The sequence below is a fragment of the Salminus brasiliensis genome, chromosome 5 (genome assembly GCF_030463535.1).
Source record: "Salminus brasiliensis chromosome 5, fSalBra1.hap2, whole genome shotgun sequence".
In the NCBI taxonomy this organism is placed as follows: domain Eukaryota; kingdom Metazoa; phylum Chordata; class Actinopteri; order Characiformes; family Bryconidae; genus Salminus; species Salminus brasiliensis.
Window position 1 is genome coordinate 45,710,607 of NC_132882.1, and position 18,856 is coordinate 45,729,462.

Consider the following 18,856-nt stretch of genomic DNA (forward strand, 5'->3'; position numbering starts at 1 on the left):
TAACTAACTAACACACACACACACACACACACACACACACACACACACACACACTCACATACACACACACCTTGCACATTTGCGTCCCTGTCTCTGTTTGCCCTGTAAACAAAGGCATTGTGGGATTTGTAGTTCTAAAACAAAACCGCGCTGCTGACGCTGCTCTGGCTACGCGTCTGTCCAGACTACACTGCCCATAATCCTCTTCGCGTTCGTGAGAGTGAAGCGTTGCAACACCTGAAACTGAAGGTGGTTTCGGTATCCGTGGGAACATGAGCACGTTTTACTGCGTGTTTATGGTTTAGAGTCTGGAACCACCAATAAAAACGCGTATCTGCGCTGTGTGTTCTAGATAAACGATGCAGGGCACGTGCCCTTGTTCTGTTGTGTAAGTACTGGGCATTATTTAAGCTGATTAACCCCCCCCTTCTAAGCAGACCTTATGCAAAAAGTCTTGGCACCCCTGATAAAATTACATGTATAGTGTAGAGTGAGAGTAAGAGTCTGAGGACTGAAGACTGCAGATTGACTGAGGATGTAGTGGGTGTTGGGTGTAGTGGGTGTAGGGTGTAGTGGATGTAGGATAAAGCCGATGTAGGGTGTAGGGAATGTAAGGTGTAGTGGACGTAGGATAAAGCGGATGTAGGGTGTAGGAAATGTAAGGTGTAGTGGATGTAGGGTGTAGTGGATGTAGGATAAAGCGGATGAAGGGTGTAGTGGATGTAGGATAAAGCGGATGTAGGGTGTAGTGGATGTAGGGTGTAGGGAATGTAAGGTGTAGTGGATGTGGGGTGTAGTGGATGTAGGATAAAGCGGATGTAGGGTGTAGTGGATGTAGGGTGTAGGGAATGTAAGGTGTAGTGGATGTAGGATAAAGCGGATGTAGGGTGTAGTGGATGTAGGGTGTAGGGAATGTAAGGTGTAGTGGATGTAGGATAAAGTGAATGTAGGGTGTAGGGAATGTAAGGTGTAGTGGATTTAGGGTGTAGTGGATGTAGGGTGTAGTGGATGTAGGGTGTAGTGGATGTGGGGTGTAGTGGATGTGGGGTGTAGTGGATGTAGGGTGTAGTGGATGTAGGGTGTAGTGGATGTGGGGTGTAGGGAATGTAGGGTGTAGTGGATGTGGGGTGTAGTGGATGTAGGGTGTAGTGGATGTGGGGTGTAGTGGATGTGGAGTGTAGGGAATGTAGGGTGTAGTGGATGTGGGGTGTAGGGAATGTAGGGTGTAGTGGATGTGGGGTGTAGTGGATGTGGGGTGTAGTGGATGTAGGGCATTCAAGAAATAAAAACCCTTGAAGAACTCCGGATATAGGGCCAATGCATTCATATAAGAACCCTTGAAGAACCTCCTTATCTACAATAACCTGGCAAGGACTGACCTCTGGTGGCCAACTGCAGCTATAACTCTTTCCAAAGCATTTTAGGAACATAATCAAGAAACGTAAACAAGACCAGATAAGAGACAGGAGGGGTGTTTCACAAGAGAGTCCAGCCTGTCCATTAGGGGGAGAACCGAGGAACGTGTCTATTGGACGGTGGAACCCTCTAAACCTGGCTTAAGTTATCTGGCTAACTGAGAAACCCTACTTTCAGGAAAGTTCAAAGAATCAGACAGAACTTTGATCAGAGTCATATTCATATGAATCACTCATGAGTCAGATCTGGGTTTGTTTGGTTCTGTGAGTTTGGAGAACCACACTCCTAAAATCAATCGATCCTAGATAACATTGGACTTGGATATGATTCACACTCAGTGGAGATTCATAAACCCTTAAATGAATCTTTAAAGAGCCATTCCTTGAAAGACTCTTTGAGGGACCAACAGTGGAACTTCTAGGGAGCCCTCATTGGTTCCATATTGCCCCCTTATCCCCTTTGTACTTGTCCCAGTGCTCAGATTCTGGGAATTTCAGCACACAAAACCAAACCAACCCAAAACCGATGGACGGATAACCAGATTCTGAAGAGTCATCCTCATTGTTCTCATTTTGTTCTCCCTGCCTCAGCCTGTCAGATTCTTCCGAATTAATTCCGCCATCAGATTTCAGAAGCTCTGAAAGTGGTTCTATAGACGTCATTGAGAACCTCATATGCCAGGAATTTTCCTGTTCCGGCTATGTAAGAGGTCACCCGGCTGATCAGCTGTTTTGAAGGAGGAGTTGGGATGAGGTGGGGTGGTGCTTATCCAGCATCATGGCCTCACTTGCACTCGTATTGCTGAATGCAGTCAAATCCTCACAGCAATGCTCCTCCTCCAAAATCTAGTAGAAAGTCTTCTTCTCTGGACAGTAGAGACAGTTACTCCAACAAAGGCAGGATTAACTCTTTTAATACCCTTGATTTTAGCAGAATAATGAGATGAATGAGCAGGTATCCCAATACTTTTGTCATCTTGGTGAGTGAGATCAAATAAAAAATATATTTTTTTTAGTTTTCATTTTTGATATTGTTCTAAAGGATTTTGACTTACCTGGACGTATTTCTATATACACTATGTAGACAAAAGTATTGGGACACCTGCTTATTCATTGTGTCTTCTAAAATCAAGATTTTGGAGGAGCATTGCATTCAGCACCAACAGCATGATTGATAATCATCACCCCACCTCATCATACCCAACTCATCCCATTCAAAAGTGCTGGATGGAGCTCCTCCACCATCATTCCAGAGAACACAGTTCCTCCACTGCTCCACAGCTCCTCAGTGCTGGGGGGCTTTATACCCCTCTACCCCACGCCTGACATTATTAGGCAGCATGGAGCCGATAGCTTCATAGCTTCAGCTGTGTGTGTGCATTTGCACATCTGTGTCAGGAATGGGTGCAACTCAGGGCTCTGAGGGCTCTGTGCCACTATGGCCGGGGGGTCGTGAGTTGTGATTCCTGAGCCATGCCGCTTTGCCATCAGCAGCCGGAGTCTGAGAGAGCACAACGGCTAGACGAAGCTCTCTCCCTTAATAACTCTTAAGCGATGTTGGCCGGCACAGTTAGCGTCCGGTAGCTGCTGTGGTGGAGCTGGGGACCTGCCACATTCCTCCGACTGTGCCGGCCGGAGTTATGAATGAGTTAATAAAACAAATCAACCAAATAAAAAAAAGATTAATCTAAAAAAAAAAAAAGCTAAATTATGACTTTTTTGACAGAAGGGAATTGTGATTTGCCATTAGAATAAAACCTCATTAATGCTTCATTAATTCTCATAGCAACCCAAAAATAATATTACAGATTTAGCCTCAATTTAAGATGATTTCACTTGTCAAGATAAATATTTATTTTTATTTATTTATTAATTTATTCATTTATATATATTTTTTGCAGAGCTCTGAAGCGTCCCCCCTTTTGTCCATTAAAACATCTGCACAGTAGATCTACGTTTGCTTCCACAGCCTGTAAAAGAGTCTAATAAAGACTAATTATGTAATAAATGCAATAACTTTTTACCAAAAAAAAGAAAAAAAAAAACATTACTTTCAAGAGTGTTGTCCTAAAATGATCACTGACCACACAGATCGTATTCTCCTTGTCCCTAAAGGTCAGATCTCTCTCGTAAATAGCAAACCTAGCTAATATAACTTCAAATATAAATCTCTGCATAATAAATATTCATGCATTACGGACAGTTTAGCTGAAGGAGCTCCTGAACTGTTGACAACCATGATCCCAAGCTTCTGAGCGGCAGCGAATCTTCTCCAGGTGCTGGCAAAGGTCACGCCACCAGCATGTGAGAGCAGTGGACGTACAGAGGTCACTCTGAGGAGCATTCAAAGCCCGGATGGCGCGCCGCTGCAGAGGCGCATATTTAGCACTACAAAGTGTCTTGTGCATTCTGTGACCTGTCAGTACAGTATGTTAGCATGGCAGCGAAGCATGAGGGTGCAGAGGGTGCAGATGGAGAAGATACCCGACTAGGCCGAAGGCCACTCAGCACCTGCTTCCTGGAGGCCTCTATGCACGTGTTTTCACCGGTGAGCGCTCTGGTCCGACACTGCGAGTCACCTGCAGCCAATTCAAGCTCCTGTTAACTCTCCGGTGCTCAAAAGATGGAGGCCGGGGTCGGCGTAGAGAGGTCCCCGGCGAAGGCCGAGCTGGCGTATTTTATCTTGATCAAAGCTGACATTCAGGAATGCCTGATTATGAGATGTTGAGGCTCCGAGCTCTCCTCAGCTCTGGCAAACATACATACCTACCTAACTAGCGTAGTTAAAGAACAACGGCGGCCAGGATGCATTCCTCGCATTGCAAACTTTCGGCAGCTAAATATACTTTCATTCTCTCTGCCTAAGTTCACCTGAACTCAGCTCACCTGAAACCTGCCCCTGAGCAGGTTATGTCACGTGTACACTCACGGCCATGAGTTTGGACTCGCTCGTGTTGTGAAAGGACCTGGTGTGGAGCTGAGTTTTACAAACACCAGTCCTCATGTTTCCTAATGTTTTGGCAACAACTGATTAACAGTATATTGGGCTGGTCTGCTGATGTCACCAGGGGCCATAGCGTTCCACGCGACACCGCCATTACCTACACCCTAGCTCTCATTATCTGGCTCTTGCAGAACCTTTCCAGAGCCGGTGTCCAGATTCCAGAATTGCACTATCCCCACCTACCCCTCCTTAAAGCTGTTGCCAGTTTCAACCCTTCCTGGATACCTATTCACCTGCTGTCCAGACCAGTTTGGGCACCTCTGAGCCGCCTCTTTGCAGGGCCTCCAGACCCTCTCCTTCTGAAAGCTTCCCCTGCAGACCCCTTCCTGGATATCATTAAGACTTCAGTGGACCATAATCATCATCATCATCATCATCATCATCATCGCCCATTCTGTGGACTGTTGAGCTGGTGTTGGTTTTCTCAGGCCCAGTTTCTCCATTTTAAGTCTTGGTTCCTCTCAGTGGTTCTTCCTCATGCTCTTTCAGGAGGTTCTCCTTTTGAATGTTGGTTCCTCTCAATTGTTCTTCCTCATGCTCTTTCTGGAGGTTATCCTTTTAAATGTTGGTTCCTCTCAGTGGTTCTTCCTCATGCTCTTTCAGGAGGTTCTCCTTTTAAATGTTGGTTCCTCTCATTGGTTCTTCCTTGTGTTCTTTAAAGGTTTCATCTTTTGGGTCTTGGTTACTCTCAATGTATCTTCCTCAAGCTCTTTCTTGAAAGTTGGTTCCTCTCAATTGTTCTTACTCATGCTACTTTCGGAGGTTATCCTTTTAAATGTTGGTTCCTCTCAGTGGTTCTTCTTCGTGGTCTTTCTGGAGGTTTTCTTTTTGAACACTGGTTCCTCTCAGTGGTTCTTCCCCATGGTCTTTCTGGAGGTTCTCCTTTTGAATGTTGGTTCCTCTCAGTGGTTCTTCCTTGTGTTCTTTGACGGTTTCTTCTTTTGGTTCTTGGTTCCTCTCAATGATTTTCCTTTTAAATGTTGGTTCCTCTTCATGGTTCTTACCCAGGCTCTTAGGAGGTAGTCTTCTCAGTAGTTCTTCTTTATGCTCTTTGGTGCTTTGGTTCCTCTCAGAACGTGGTTCTTCATCTTGCAAGTTATTCCTTGCTCATGAGGGGCTTGAACATAGATTTGTAAAATTAGCAACCAAAGGTGTTGATGTTCTCTACAGTGCTCTACAGCTTGGTGCCCCATTCTCAGCTCCTACTTATTATTAACTGCTAATTACTGGAAAAGCATGGAGCTGCACAGGATGAGCGTGCATCCTAAAATATTCATCTCCATCTAATAAACAATTCCAAACAATCGAGATGTTGACTTTGTTTGTGGATTTCCTCTTCTCTGAAAAAAGAAGCAATAATAAAGGTCAGATTGATATCTCACGTGTTGATCACGGCCATAACAGTCTTGTGTGTAGGGTAAAGGCAAGTATGCTGCTCATCTTTCAGAGTGTATGAACAAAGTTCTCCTGGGTTTAGAAACAGGTTACACAGTTTATGCTAGCTGCCTTTGGCACAGTTGGTGGCCTACTTGACTATTAGCATCACTAGAGGACTGGAATCCCCATATTATATCATTTGCCTATAGAGGGAAAGACATGGATGTATATTTATATTTATATATATGTATATACTCAAGAATAACCTCAGCTAGTTTAGACTCTACTAAACACAAGTCAATATGGAGACCATAGTACTCTTCTCTTCGCCTGAGTACTTTCAGAAGAGGAGGGTCTTCAGTCTGGGTTTGAGGACAGCGAGCGTTGGACTCTGCTGTTCAGACACCCAGGGGAAGTTCGTTCCACCACTTCGGTGCAGGACAGTAAAAAGTCTGGACGCTCGTCTTCCGTGGATCTTAAAGGATCGCGGGTTGAGCCAAGCCGTACTTGAAGCTGGAAGGACTCTTGGTGCAGATCGGCTTTTGACCATCGTCATCAAGTACGGAGGGGCTGGCTGGTCCAGATAGCTGGATGCTGAAGTGTTGTAGCTACCAATAAACCACATTAGTGATGTTAGAGTCACATGAGGATCAAACCTGGCCTTTTAAGCTCATCACAGGTTTGGGGAAAACTCTCTCACTCTGTTGTAGTGTGTTGAGTTGATACCGCTGAAAAAGAAGAAACACCAGTTTTGTGTAGTGTGTTAGCTTAGTGGTGGAGAATGCGGTCTGAGGGGCCTGTGACTGAATTTCTGACCAGTTGCTGTTCCTCAGAACACAACCCAACTCATCACTCATACATGACAGCTGGGATTGTTCTCAAAGTGTTGCATTCCTTAAGTTGTGATGCTCAAGCTCCTCAGTTTGTCTGATTTCTTTGAAACATAAAACTTTGAACATTCAAAAAATATTAAGCAGTTTATTGTAAATTATTTAGTAAATACTTTAAACATTGGGAAATGATTTAGTACCTACTTGAAAGTATTTTGTACATATTATTTATTAACTACTATGAAGAATTTGGGTTTTTTTAGCTAATACTAAAAGTATTAGTTAATTACTCATGTATGTAGTATGAAACTACTGGTTCTGTTAAAAGTTCTATAGTTCTCAGGATATTAAAGTTTAGTTTGGACCCCCTATACAGGCCCTTAGAGTTTAAGAACTTCAACAACACAGGAAATGTGGGGTGTACAGTTTCCTCTGTGTAGCCTAATTCTGCTTTACAGTTTCCAGAAGCTGGGGAGATGGATCGACCTGTGTTTGACTGCACGTATATCTTTCACAAACTCGGCCAAACACAATGCGAGCTATGCATTTTCATACTTGGTGGCATTTCTGCACATACATCAAACTGCTGCACATCTGTCAAAACCTCAAAACGTTCCTCACATGTTGGTCCACCTTTCTTCTCTCAGAAACTCACCTGACCTTACATCTTTGCCCTGCTTTAGTGAAGAACACACTCTCTCTGGGACCCAGAGTTGGAGATGGCCCGTAATCCTGCAGCGTTATGTTTTGGTCGGGACGTTTTAGGTGCAGACTTTAATTAGCAGGCCTCTAATGTGCATGCGAGGTAATGCCACCAGACAGGAAGATCAGGCATGCAGATTAATACTGATGTTTATCTGCATTACAGGGACAAAAGTCATCAGCCTTTCTTTTATAATTCATTCTCACACCATTTTTTTTAACCTGTGACTCTTGACACACTGCTGGAGGTGTGTCCCTCGGAAGCCTACGTAACATAGGCTATAAAGCATCCCATCAGGAAGCGTAGAAATATTTGAGAACTTTGCTGAAAGTGAATTTGGGCCTTTGCCAGCTTTTTGAGAAAACTGCATGAGGTAAGTTTTGTTTCATTTGGTTTCATGGTTCATATTTAAAAAAAAAAAAAAAATTTAAACACTTAAAAATGACCTTTTTATATTCTGTTGCACATGTCTTTATTTATATTATTTAAAAATAATAATAATTTAACATTAAATTTAAAATCTTAAATTTAAAAAGCAACTTGAAACAGATTTAAATGAATTATTCGAAATGAAAAGTAAATTTTTTTGATGCACTGACCATAAAAAACAACTACTGGATTACTATTGCTGTGCAGTCAGTGCTCATGTGCTACCCTGTTGTAGTCCAGATAGATCAATGCTTATCCGGTTTGGGAAACTGGGACTTGTAGTGCTTGTAGTTCTGAATTCTTACAACATGTTTAAAGTTTTTATTTGATAATGTTTGAACATATTTAGCAAAAATGTTGAGAGTTCCTTAAGTCATATTAACAGTGGAGCCCTTTTGGATGCTATATAACACCATTCAAACATGGATTAAGCCTAGTCTTGTGTTAAACCGCACTGCGATTGGTGACTCACCACTGGAAACTCATTTTAGTCTAAACTTAACCTTAAACTGGTCTGGGAAACTGGGCCCTAGTGTCTGTAGTCATGTATTCTTACATGTTTAACATGTTTATCCAATACTTTTTTGACAGTTTTAGCATCTAGAGTTCCTAAATTACCTAAAAGGAACCCTTTTGGGTTCTATACAGCACCAATATTTTTAAAACGCTGTTCTGCAAAAATCTCAAAAATGGCAGTTTTTACACTTCAGTGAAAGTCAAAGCAATGAAAGTGATGACTTGTCTTGGTTCTAGTTAGATTTTTTGCCATTGAAGAACCCAACCGTTCTGCAAATGTGTCTCAACTTCTACAATCTAGGAATACTTACTTGGATCAGTGTTGAGGAAACTTCAAACTGAGTCACAATGAGGGAAGAGCCAGCAAGCAACGAACACCCACCTGACCCCCAGGGTAAGCTTGCTCTGCCTCCAGTTTTAATGCAATCTGCATATGAATCATGCCTCTTCCCAGCTGGCGCTCCACGAGTTGGTCTGGTTTTTTAACCACGGTTCCACTAAGTGCACTAAGTTCCTCTAGCTTCCACTAAGTGCACCGGCAGGTTTAAGGCTCACACCTCTTTTGTCCCCAGAGGTGAATCCTGTGGGCCACCTCAACCTGGCCTTCACCCAGGACGAGAAACCTCAGGAGAAGACACCAGAGGACGACAAACCAGAGAAGCAGTCGAAGGACTCCAAATCAAAGGGCAAGAAGTAAATACATGCAGATGTTCTGCTTTCTGTTCAGCTTGTTGCATGACTGGTCATTGGTTCCCGACCCTGGTCTGGGAGCACCCCGTGCTCTGCAGGTTTTGGTAGCATTCCAGCCACTCGTTGAGCACTGACTTAGACCATGAATTGAGAAATGCTAAAGCTACCACTGCACATTATCACTGTTCGGTTTCATGACTGCTGCTTCGCTGGTGTCATTTTAGGAACAAGAAAAAGAAGTCCAACAAGGACAAGGAGCCGGTGAAGGCAGTCGGGCTTTTCCAGCTGGTAAGGCAATGTTTTGCCTCGGTATATTTTGGGTTCACAACTGGTTTGTAAGGCTGGCTTTACATGGAAAAACACGTAACACATGACGCAGTATCATCATCACACTACTAAGTTGTGTAATCTGAAGTACTGCCAATAGAATAGGGCTCCTGATGAAGCTATTGGCACCATGCTGCCTAATGCCAGGCGTGGGCTAGAGGTGTTCAAAGGAACTATGTTCTCTGGAATGATGGTGGTGGAGCTCCATCCAACATCCTGACCTCACTAATACTCTTAAATCGCTGGGTGCAATCAAATCCTCACAGCAATGCTCCTCCTCCAGAATCTAGTAGAAAGTCTTCTTCTCTGGACAGAAGAGATTTACAGTTACTCCAACAAACACAGGATCAAATCTTATAATACCCTTGATTTCAGAAAAAAGCAATGAACCAGCAGGTGTCCCAATACTTTTGTCCATTTAGTGTAGCTAACTATCTAGTTAAGTTATCTGTTTCAGAAGGCCGAGATCACAGTGATTGTTGAAGTCTGGCTTCTCTTATCGTTGCAGTTTCGCTACGCCACCTGTCCAGAGGTGTTCATGATGCTGATCGGTCTCCTGTGTTCTGCTATTCACGGAGCCGCCCTGCCCATCATGTGCATCGTCTTCGGGTCGATGACTGACAGCTTTGTGCAAAGTGGACAGCAGTTCAACTTCACAGGTATACGTTCATACCTTCATAAGCTTGACCACACAGTCCCATTCTGAAGAGGTCCATGCAAAAAAACTACAGCGACTTACTCGCTTCACACGTCCTTCTTTAATTTTGACAAGGGCATCGTTAGAAGGTCCAATCAGCCAGCAGATGTTTGCAGGAAAAAAAAACAGTATCAGCTCAGGCTGGTTGAGATGGCTAAGATGACCAGTGTAGGGTACGTTTCTGTTTGAGTTTGATGGTTAAGCTGCTCTACAAGAATGACCAACCTGGCCAGGCTAGACAGCCAGCATGACCAAGCATGAATGCAACATCCACTATGCTGGTCAACAGCAAAGACCAGGTTAGACCATCTGAAACCGGCTAATTGAATTGAAGCCGTTCTTCATGCAGGTGTTTGTACCTCTTCACCTTCTTACAGGAAACTACACCAGTAACTTCACACAGTACTCTTCGGACTGCGTGACCTTTCCTGGAGTTGACATCGAAGCATCTATGACATTGTGAGTTGCCCTCTGTCGCCTTCTACGGAATTGACCGTTGCAGTCGGAACAAAACCTCGCATCTCCATAACTGAGTAACTTCACTGGAGAAGCCAAAAACTCTCTTAACTTTTAACTGAAGTCAATGTAAAAAGATTTTACAAATTTAATTGATCTGTTTATCATGAAATTTAACATAAAGACGCTTTAAGACATTATTTTGAACATTTATTTAGTGACAATATCCCAAAGAAAAATATCCTAAAACGGTCTTTTCTTCCTCTTAAACCCCAAAGGAACGCTTATTACTTCGTTGGGATAGGAGCTGGGGTTCTGGTCCTCGGAATGTTCCAGGTCATGCTGTTCCTACTGACAGCCACCAGGCAGACCAAACGGATCAGAGAGAAGTACTTCCATGCCGTCCTCCACCAACAGATGGCGTGGTTCGATACACACCCCATCGGAGAACTCAACACCCGGCTCACAGAGTACGTTGATCAGATCTGCCTCTCAGATGCAGCCTTTGTTCCCTTTCGACTGAGTGTATTCATTCCTTGGTTTAGCATATCTTGTGGAGTCCCTCAAGGTTCTATCTTGGGGCCTATGACAATGATGTGAATTATGATATGTGTGGACTTACAAACAGGATCTGAAGTTGATGTTTCTCTTTTTCAACCCGACAGTGACATAAACACAATCAACGATGGTCTGGGAGACAAGATCTGTATATTCGTCCAGTTCTTCTGCAGGTTTCTTGCTGGTATAATCATCGGATTTATCTACGGCTGGAAGCTAACGCTGGTCATCATGTCAGTCAGTCCACTGCTGGCGGGTTCAGCTGCTGTGTGGTCTAAGGTACGTACAGTTTGCCAGTCTGAACATGAGTCTTGCATGACTTGCATGAGAAACATGGCTCCTAATGGCTTTAATTATCATCCCACAGATTCTTGCCACTCTCACCAGTAAGGAGCTGTCAGCCTATGCCAAAGCTGGAGCAGTGGCTGAGGAGGTACTTGTGGCCATCAGGACCGTTGTGGCCTTCAATGGCCAGAAGAAAGCTCTTGAAAAGTGAGCATGTGCTAGAAATCCTTGCCTGGTCTAAATACAGTATACACTACATATCCAAATGTTTGTGGACACCCTTTCTAATGAATGCATTCAGCTTCTTTGTTGCTAAGTTGCATGCATTGCTGACACAGATGTGCAAAGACACACGTTCAAGTACTGCCAGTTGAATAGGACTCTCTGGAGCAGATAAACCTGATGAACCTATTGGCACCATGCTGCCTAATGTATAAAGCTCTCTCAGTATTGAGCCAGGTGTGAATTTTGGGATGGGTTGGGGAGTTGGGGGTGATGAGGTGGGGTGGGGATCATCATCCAACATCCAGACCTTATTGTCTCTCTTGTGGCTGAATGCAATGAATGCCAATCTTCACAGCAATCTAGTAGAAAGTGTTCTTCCCTGGAAAGTAGAGACAGTTAGTCCAACAAAAACAACTTTTTAAAACACTTGATTTCAGAAGAAGCAATGAATGAGCAGGTGTCTCAATACTCTTGCTGCTCTTTACGTAAGACGTTTACATAACACTGCCCAGACTGGTTCGTTGTGTTCTGAGGGTTGAGATTTTAGGAAAAGATAACTGTCTGTATTTCAGGTATGAAAGCAATTTGGTGGAAGCAAAGAACTTTGGGGTGAAGAAGGCCATCACAACAAATGTGTCTATGGGCATAACGCAGTTCTTCATATTTGCTACCTACGCCCTGGCGTTTTGGTACGGCACAAAACTGTCTGTGGACGAACCGGAAAACTACAGCATCGGTAAAGTCATCACTGTAAGTCTGGAGCGTGCCATTTCTGCACTAAACCATTCGTCTCACACATATCTGTGAGATCTTTGCTCCAAACGTTGTTTCCATCTGCAGGTCTTCTTCTCAGTGATGATCGGAGCCTTCTCGTTGGGTCAGGGAGCTCCCAATCTGGAAAGTATCGCCAAGGCCCGTGGTGCTGCATATTCCATCTATAACACCATTGACATGGTAATACACAGCTTGATAGCTATACTTCGTGAAGGCATGTCAGTAGCATGATGGTTGAACAGCTGTGTTTGTTGTCTCCCAGCCTCGTCCCATTGACAGCAGTTCAAAGAAGGGCTTCAAACCAGACAGTGTGAGAGGCGACATCGAATTCAAGAACATCCATTTCAGCTACCCTTCCAGAAAGGACGTGAAGGTAATCTATGTAACTAGCTGGGTCCAAATCCCGAGCCATGCCACTTTGCCATCAGCGGCTGGAGTCTGAGAGAGCACAATTAGCCATGCTCTCTCCCCTCATCACTCTTAGGTGATCTGTCTACCAAAAAATAGCTGGGTTTGTTGATTCCCAAAAGCCAGCAGTGATTATAATACACGGTTCTGTTGTAGATCCTTCAGGGGATGAGCCTGAAAGTGCCCCGTGGGAAGACGATCGCTCTGGTAGGGGCCAGCGGCTGTGGGAAGAGCACCACCATTCAGCTGCTGCAAAGGTTTTATGACCCAGATGCAGGAGAGGTAACTATGAGGATGTCAGGAGCACACATCATTGCTGGACCTGTATGCAGTGCTTTTCCTGATGAGGACCGCTGTGCTTGCAGGTGACCCTGGATGGTCGAGACATCCGCACTCTGAATGTGCGATGGCTGAGGGAGAACATGGGCATTGTGAGCCAGGAGCCTGTGCTCTTCGGTACCACAATTGCTGAGAACATCCGGTATGGTCGTGAGGACGCCACTGATGAGGACATAGAAAGGGCCGTGAGAGAGGCCAACGCCTACGAGTTCATCTCCAAGCTACCCGATGTAAGAAGAGGCTCTAAACAGTACCAGTGGTCTCCAACTCCAACTGTTTCCTGGGAGGGACCACCTCATAGGCTTTGGATCCAACTCTAATCCACCCCACTGGTTCAACTGATTACTGCTTTCAAAAGAAGGTTGAATGGGGTGTGTTAGATTTGGGTTGGAGTTGAAACCTGCAGAAAGGTAGTTCTCCAGGAGCAGGGTTGGAGACCACTGCTCTATACTCTAATATCAAGCTAAATATTGGGAAACAGCCCCATTGTCCTCATCAACTGAGCAAATCCCCCCAAAAATAACATCAGTAAAAGTCAGAAAGAACGGTTGGTGAATAAGACCCAATGTTCTGGAAGTTCTGCAGGGATATCAAATGAATGTTTGACTTGTTTCTCTGCGGCAGAGGCTGAACACCATGGTGGGAGAACGGGGGGCTCAGCTGAGCGGTGGGCAGAAGCAGAGGATCGCCATCGCTCGTGCTCTGGTCAAGAACCCCAAAATTCTCTTGCTGGATGAAGCCACGTCAGCTCTGGACACACAAAGTGAATCCATTGTGCAGGCTGCCTTAGATAAGGTACCAGAACCCTACACTCTAGAGAACCCTCTTTAACCTAGACTCAAGAGAACTCTCCAGATATTAGCCACGCCTCTTCAGTTTTTCTCTGGTGGAAGTGTAGCTCTGACCATTTGATTGGGCAAACTCTGAACCGTGACCATGACTAATCCAGAGTGTCATTCTCCAGGCAAGAGCCGGTCGCACCACCATCGTGATTGCTCACCGGCTATCCACCATCCGCACTGCTGACGTGATTGCTGGCTTCAAGGATGGCCAAGTGGTGGAGCAGGGAACTCACAGGGAACTCATGAGCAAGAAAGGGGTCTACTACTCTCTCGTCATGCAGCAGGTACTCTAGCATCTGTCCTGCAGTGATCTGATTAGACGAGGGAGTCAAGAGCTTAACACACGAGCTTACCATGTTGTATCTACAGTGTAATGCATCATTAACCTGTCCTACACAGACTAGTGGCAGATCTGGGAATGACAACGACGAGGACGATGATGAGAATGTGTCAGAAGGAGAAACCAGTCAGGACTCTTTTGACAGTGACAATCCCGATGATTTGGTGGAAGTGAAGATAGAAAATGGGGGTTTCGAGAGAAACTCAATAAGACGCAGCGTGACTCTTCAAAGGAGATCGTCTAAAAGGAAGTCAGGGAAGAAGAAGTCAAAGAAGTCCAAATCTAAGAAAGACAAGGAGGTATGCAGAGGTTTTAAAAGCAACCAATCATAGAGCCTGTTCACACCTGGTCACTTCATGTGTCCTGAGTATCTGGATTGTATGCAAGTGGAAACGTACCCAAGACACATTTAAGAAAGATAGAACTCCTCCCAGTACAGCAGAAACTCCTCCCAGTAAAGCCACCCCCCCCCCAGTGCAATGAAACCCCCTCCCAGTACAGCAGAAGCTCAGAAACTCCTCCCAGTACAACCAAACCTCCTCCTAGTGCAATGGAATCCCCTCCCACTACAGCAGAAACTCCTCCCAGTACAGCAGACACTCTTCCCAATACAACCGAACCCCCTCCCAGTACAGCAGAAACTCCTCCCAGTACAGCAGACACTCCTCCCAGTACAACCAAACCTCCTCCTAGCGCAATGGAACCCCCTCCCAGTACAGCAGACAGTCCTCCCAGTACAGCAGAAACTCCTCCCAGTACAACCAAATCCCCTCCTAGTGCAACTGGAACACCAGTAATAACTGCCGTGCAACAAGGGAATTTGCATCTTCCATCCCACTTAGCGATCGGATTTCAGTCCGACTACCACAATTGACCACCAGGTGTAAATGCAGTCCTTTCAGGATTCAATCCGGATACTAGTCACATTAAGCGTCCAGGTGTAAACGGGTTCAGAGTGTTTTGATGGTTCTTCAGGCATCGTCAGTCTAAGCTTGTGTTCCTGACCACCTGTTTTTTAGAAAAAGGAGAAAGTTCCAGAGCTCCCTTTCAGCAGGATCCTGGCTCTGAACAAGCCTGAGTGGCCTTATGTGCTGGTGGGCACGCTGTCCAGCCTTGTGGGAGGAGCTGTCTACCCCTGTGTGGGCATCCTCTTTGCCAAAATCATCGGTGTGAGTAGCTGTCCTCCTTCGTGTCCACCAGTCGACGTACAAATCCCTCACTGCTTGTGCTTGATGCCAGACCGGATCTCAGGTGGCTTTGCTAACAGACCTTGTGCCTTATGTTCAGGTGTTTTCGGAAGTCGACCCTGAAGTGAAGCGTCAGAAAACGATGATGTTCTCGCTTCTGTTCCTCCTCATTGGAGCTGTGGCGTTTATCACCTATTTCTTTCAGGTACACCAGATGTCTCTTATGTGACGTCCTATCTAAGACTTCAGACCTCAGACTTTTAGATGCATTCTGTAATTCATTGGTTCTGGTGGTAATACATGTCCATGTCCACCCTTTTCCACCAGGGCTTTATGTTTGGGAAGTCTGGGGAGATACTGACCATGAGGCTGAGGAGCCAGGCCTTCAAGGCCATTCTGAGACAGGTACGACAACACCCAACCTCCCATCCAGTGCTAATGACCAATGGTTGTAAAACACCGTCCTGTCCAGCCAGTCAGTGTAAACATGGACTTCTGTGTCTCTGTAGGACATCAGCTGGTTTGACGATCACAACAATGCAGTAGGAGTCCTGACCACTAAGTTAGCCACAGATGCATCACTCGTTAAAGGGGTGAGCTCCCATTGCTTGGCGGTCCCGCTCTCACTTTATCCACTTCTCAAATTCGGAAGTTGAGTAAACACATCCATTGTGTCACTGTCTTCCCTCACAGGCAGCCGGGTCTAGGATAGGTTTGGCCACCAGCTCTGTTTGTGCCCTGGGCATCTCTGTGATCGTAGCCTTCTGCTTTAGCTGGCAGCTCACGCTTCTCATCCTTGCCTGTGTGCCCTTCCTCACTGGAGCCAACTTCATCCAAATGAGAGCTATGCAAGGCCATGCCTCCAAAGACCAGAGTGCCCTGGAAACTTCAGGCAAGGTAGGCAGGTTCATGAGCGGCTCCTGATGAAGTGAATCCTGAGGCATATCCTGACTCTGAACACCACTGACTGGCATATTTTCTGCAGATATCCACGGAAACTGTGGAGAACTTCAAGACTGTGGTCGCACTGACAAGGGAAGACGTCTTCTTCCGCAAGTTCAACGACAGCCTGGAATTACCGTACCGGTAACTCTAAGCCTTAGGACCCATTCTTACAATGCATGTAAAATACGTGTTGATGTTTATGAGCATGAATCCTAAGTAATTCAGTCATGCATTTCCAGGTCGGCCTTGTGTAAAGCACCTATCTATGGGATCACCTTCGCCCTTGCTCAGGCAATCCCCTACTTTGTGAACTCCGCAGTCTTCCGCTTCGGAGCCTGGCTGATTGCACACTGCCACACTAATTACGAGAATGTTTTCCTGTAAGTACAACCTGTAGTCTCTAGGAAGTTGTGTTGAGTTGTGTGGGCTTTTGAACGGGACACTGATGCCTAATGTACCCATCAGAGTGTTTTCCGTGATCATCTTCGCTGCCATGAGCATCGGCCAGTCCTCTTCTTTCGCCCCAGACTTTGCCAAAGCCAAAGTGGCAGCTGGAAGGATCATAGCCTTGCTGGAAAAAACGCCTGAGATTGACATCTACAGTGAAGCAGGAGATAAACCTGTGAGTGGCAGCCCTTTTTAGCTTGGCCTTAGTTTTGGGAGCATCAAGAAATCGTCGATGTACCAGAGCAATGCATGTATTCTCTTTCAGATGAACTTCAAGGGAGATATAGAATTCCATGATGTGCACTTCTCATATCCGACACGACCGAACATTAAGATTCTGCAGGGCCTAAATGTGTCAGTGGCACAAGGTCAGACACTGGCCCTGGTTGGAGGCAGTGGCTGTGGGAAGAGCACCTCCATCCAGCTGCTGGAACGCTTCTACAACCCTGCTGGTGGGCAAGTGGTGAGTTAGGGGCCCCGAAGGCCAACCTTCCCTTCTCTGAACTACTATGCATTCTGTAGAGAGAGGTATTGGCTGGTGTTATTGTGCTAGCTTTGTTGCTCACGGCTGTTCTTTCACAGTTAGCTGACAGGAAGGACACTCAGAAACTGAACCTAGCTTGGCTGCGCTCTCAGCTGGGCCTGGTCTCTCAGGAGCCCATCCTGTTTGACTGCACCATCGCTGAGAACATCCAGTACGGAGACAACAGCCGTGTGGTCAGCCAGGAAGAGGTGGTGGAGGCTGCTAAAAATGCCAACATCCATGAATTTATTCTTAACCTGCCAGAGGTAAAATGATGAGATGTTTCTCATGATATAATGTTTATTTTTTTTCATGAAACATGACTTAAATATTATCTACGGCTGACATCCATGGTGGCGTCTGCATGTTCTTTCAGAAATACAACACACGTGTGGGGGATAAAGGCACTCAGTTGTCCGGAGGGCAGAAACAAAGGATAGCCATCGCACGAGCCCTGGTCCGCAAACCCAAAGTGCTGCTGCTGGATGAAGCCACGTCAGCCCTGGACACGGAGAGTGAGAAGGTCAGTGAGGGACCTGTAGTCTTTTATAGCTTATTGAGTCTCATTAAGGATGCACACATCAACAATTGCTACATTGCTTATATTAGATGCCATTAAAAGGCTCTAACATACACTATGTGTCCAAATATTTGTGGAAACCCCTTCTAAAGAATGCATTCGGCTACTTTAAGTTGCATCCATTGCTGACACAGATTGAGCGAATCTCAATGGACGCATTCTAAATCTAACAACAGCAGCTGTAAAATTAAATTAGTGTACATTTGTGGGCGGAGCCTAAAAAGAGCAGGTACTGTTTTGCTGAGAAGAGTGCCAATCAGCGTCTCCTCTCTCTCTTTGCTCTGGTCCAGATTGTGCAGAAAGCTCTGGACGATGCTCGACAGGGGCGAACCTGCATCGTCATCGCCCACCGCTTGACCACCATCCAGAACGCTGACATCATCGCGGTCATTCAGAACGGCCAGGTGGCCGAGCAGGGCACGCACAGCGAGCTAATGGCCAAACAAGGGCCGTACTACGCTCTGGTGAACGCACAAGTGTCTCACTAGCAGTCACTCTGCTCTCCCTAATGCCTAGGTGGCGCTGTTTTACGCACAGATCTGCACATGGACTTTTATGAGCTATTTTTCTACGCTAACTTGTCTGACGTTTCAACTTGTACTTCACAGTTTAGATCTAGATAAAAGACAACAGATACAATTCACATTGTTTTTGTTGTTGGTCTAGACATAGCATATAATTAATTATAGCTCAATTTAAATAGACATAAAACCACGCTTCTGTGCTTTGGTTTCAAAGCGACCTTCAATTGATGGAATTTTTACATTGTCGTTTATGTACTTCAGATTTCTTAAGTCCACTTGATACATTTGCTCTGTATCCATCTCTATATGGTATTAATTGCTACGTCTGTAAGCATAGATGTACAGTTTATTACTCATAATTTTGTATATTACAATCCTTTTAACTTGTTATTTTTTATGATTTTCTTTGTAAATAACTTTGTAAATATTGTATTC

At 45.1% G+C, this 18,856-nt stretch overlaps 1 protein-coding gene across 2 annotated transcripts; it reads left to right on the forward strand.

The window, feature by feature from the left end:
- Window positions 1–8,622: 8,622 nt before the first annotated feature.
- Window positions 8,623–18,505, forward strand: LOC140555782 (ATP-dependent translocase ABCB1-like). Of its 2 annotated transcripts, none has more exons than XM_072679094.1 (28): window positions 8,623–8,668; window positions 8,847–8,967; window positions 9,189–9,252; window positions 9,800–9,950; window positions 10,366–10,447; window positions 10,723–10,914; window positions 11,110–11,281; window positions 11,370–11,494; window positions 12,085–12,262; window positions 12,353–12,466; window positions 12,549–12,659; window positions 12,851–12,976; window positions 13,060–13,263; window positions 13,658–13,828; window positions 13,998–14,159; window positions 14,275–14,514; window positions 15,235–15,384; window positions 15,503–15,607; window positions 15,730–15,807; window positions 15,912–15,995; window positions 16,096–16,299; window positions 16,388–16,488; window positions 16,587–16,727; window positions 16,813–16,969; window positions 17,060–17,257; window positions 17,377–17,583; window positions 17,694–17,840; window positions 18,188–18,505. In XM_072679094.1, exons 1-28 carry the CDS (start codon window positions 8,623–8,625, stop codon window positions 18,383–18,385), a joined length of 4,029 nt encoding a protein of 1,342 aa, XP_072535195.1. In that variant the 3' UTR covers window positions 18,386–18,505. The 2 variants fall into 2 exon arrangements, with proteins under 2 accessions (XP_072535195.1, XP_072535196.1); XM_072679095.1 differs by having other exon boundaries at window positions 15,241–15,384.
- The last annotated feature ends 351 nt before the right edge of the window (window positions 18,506–18,856 follow it).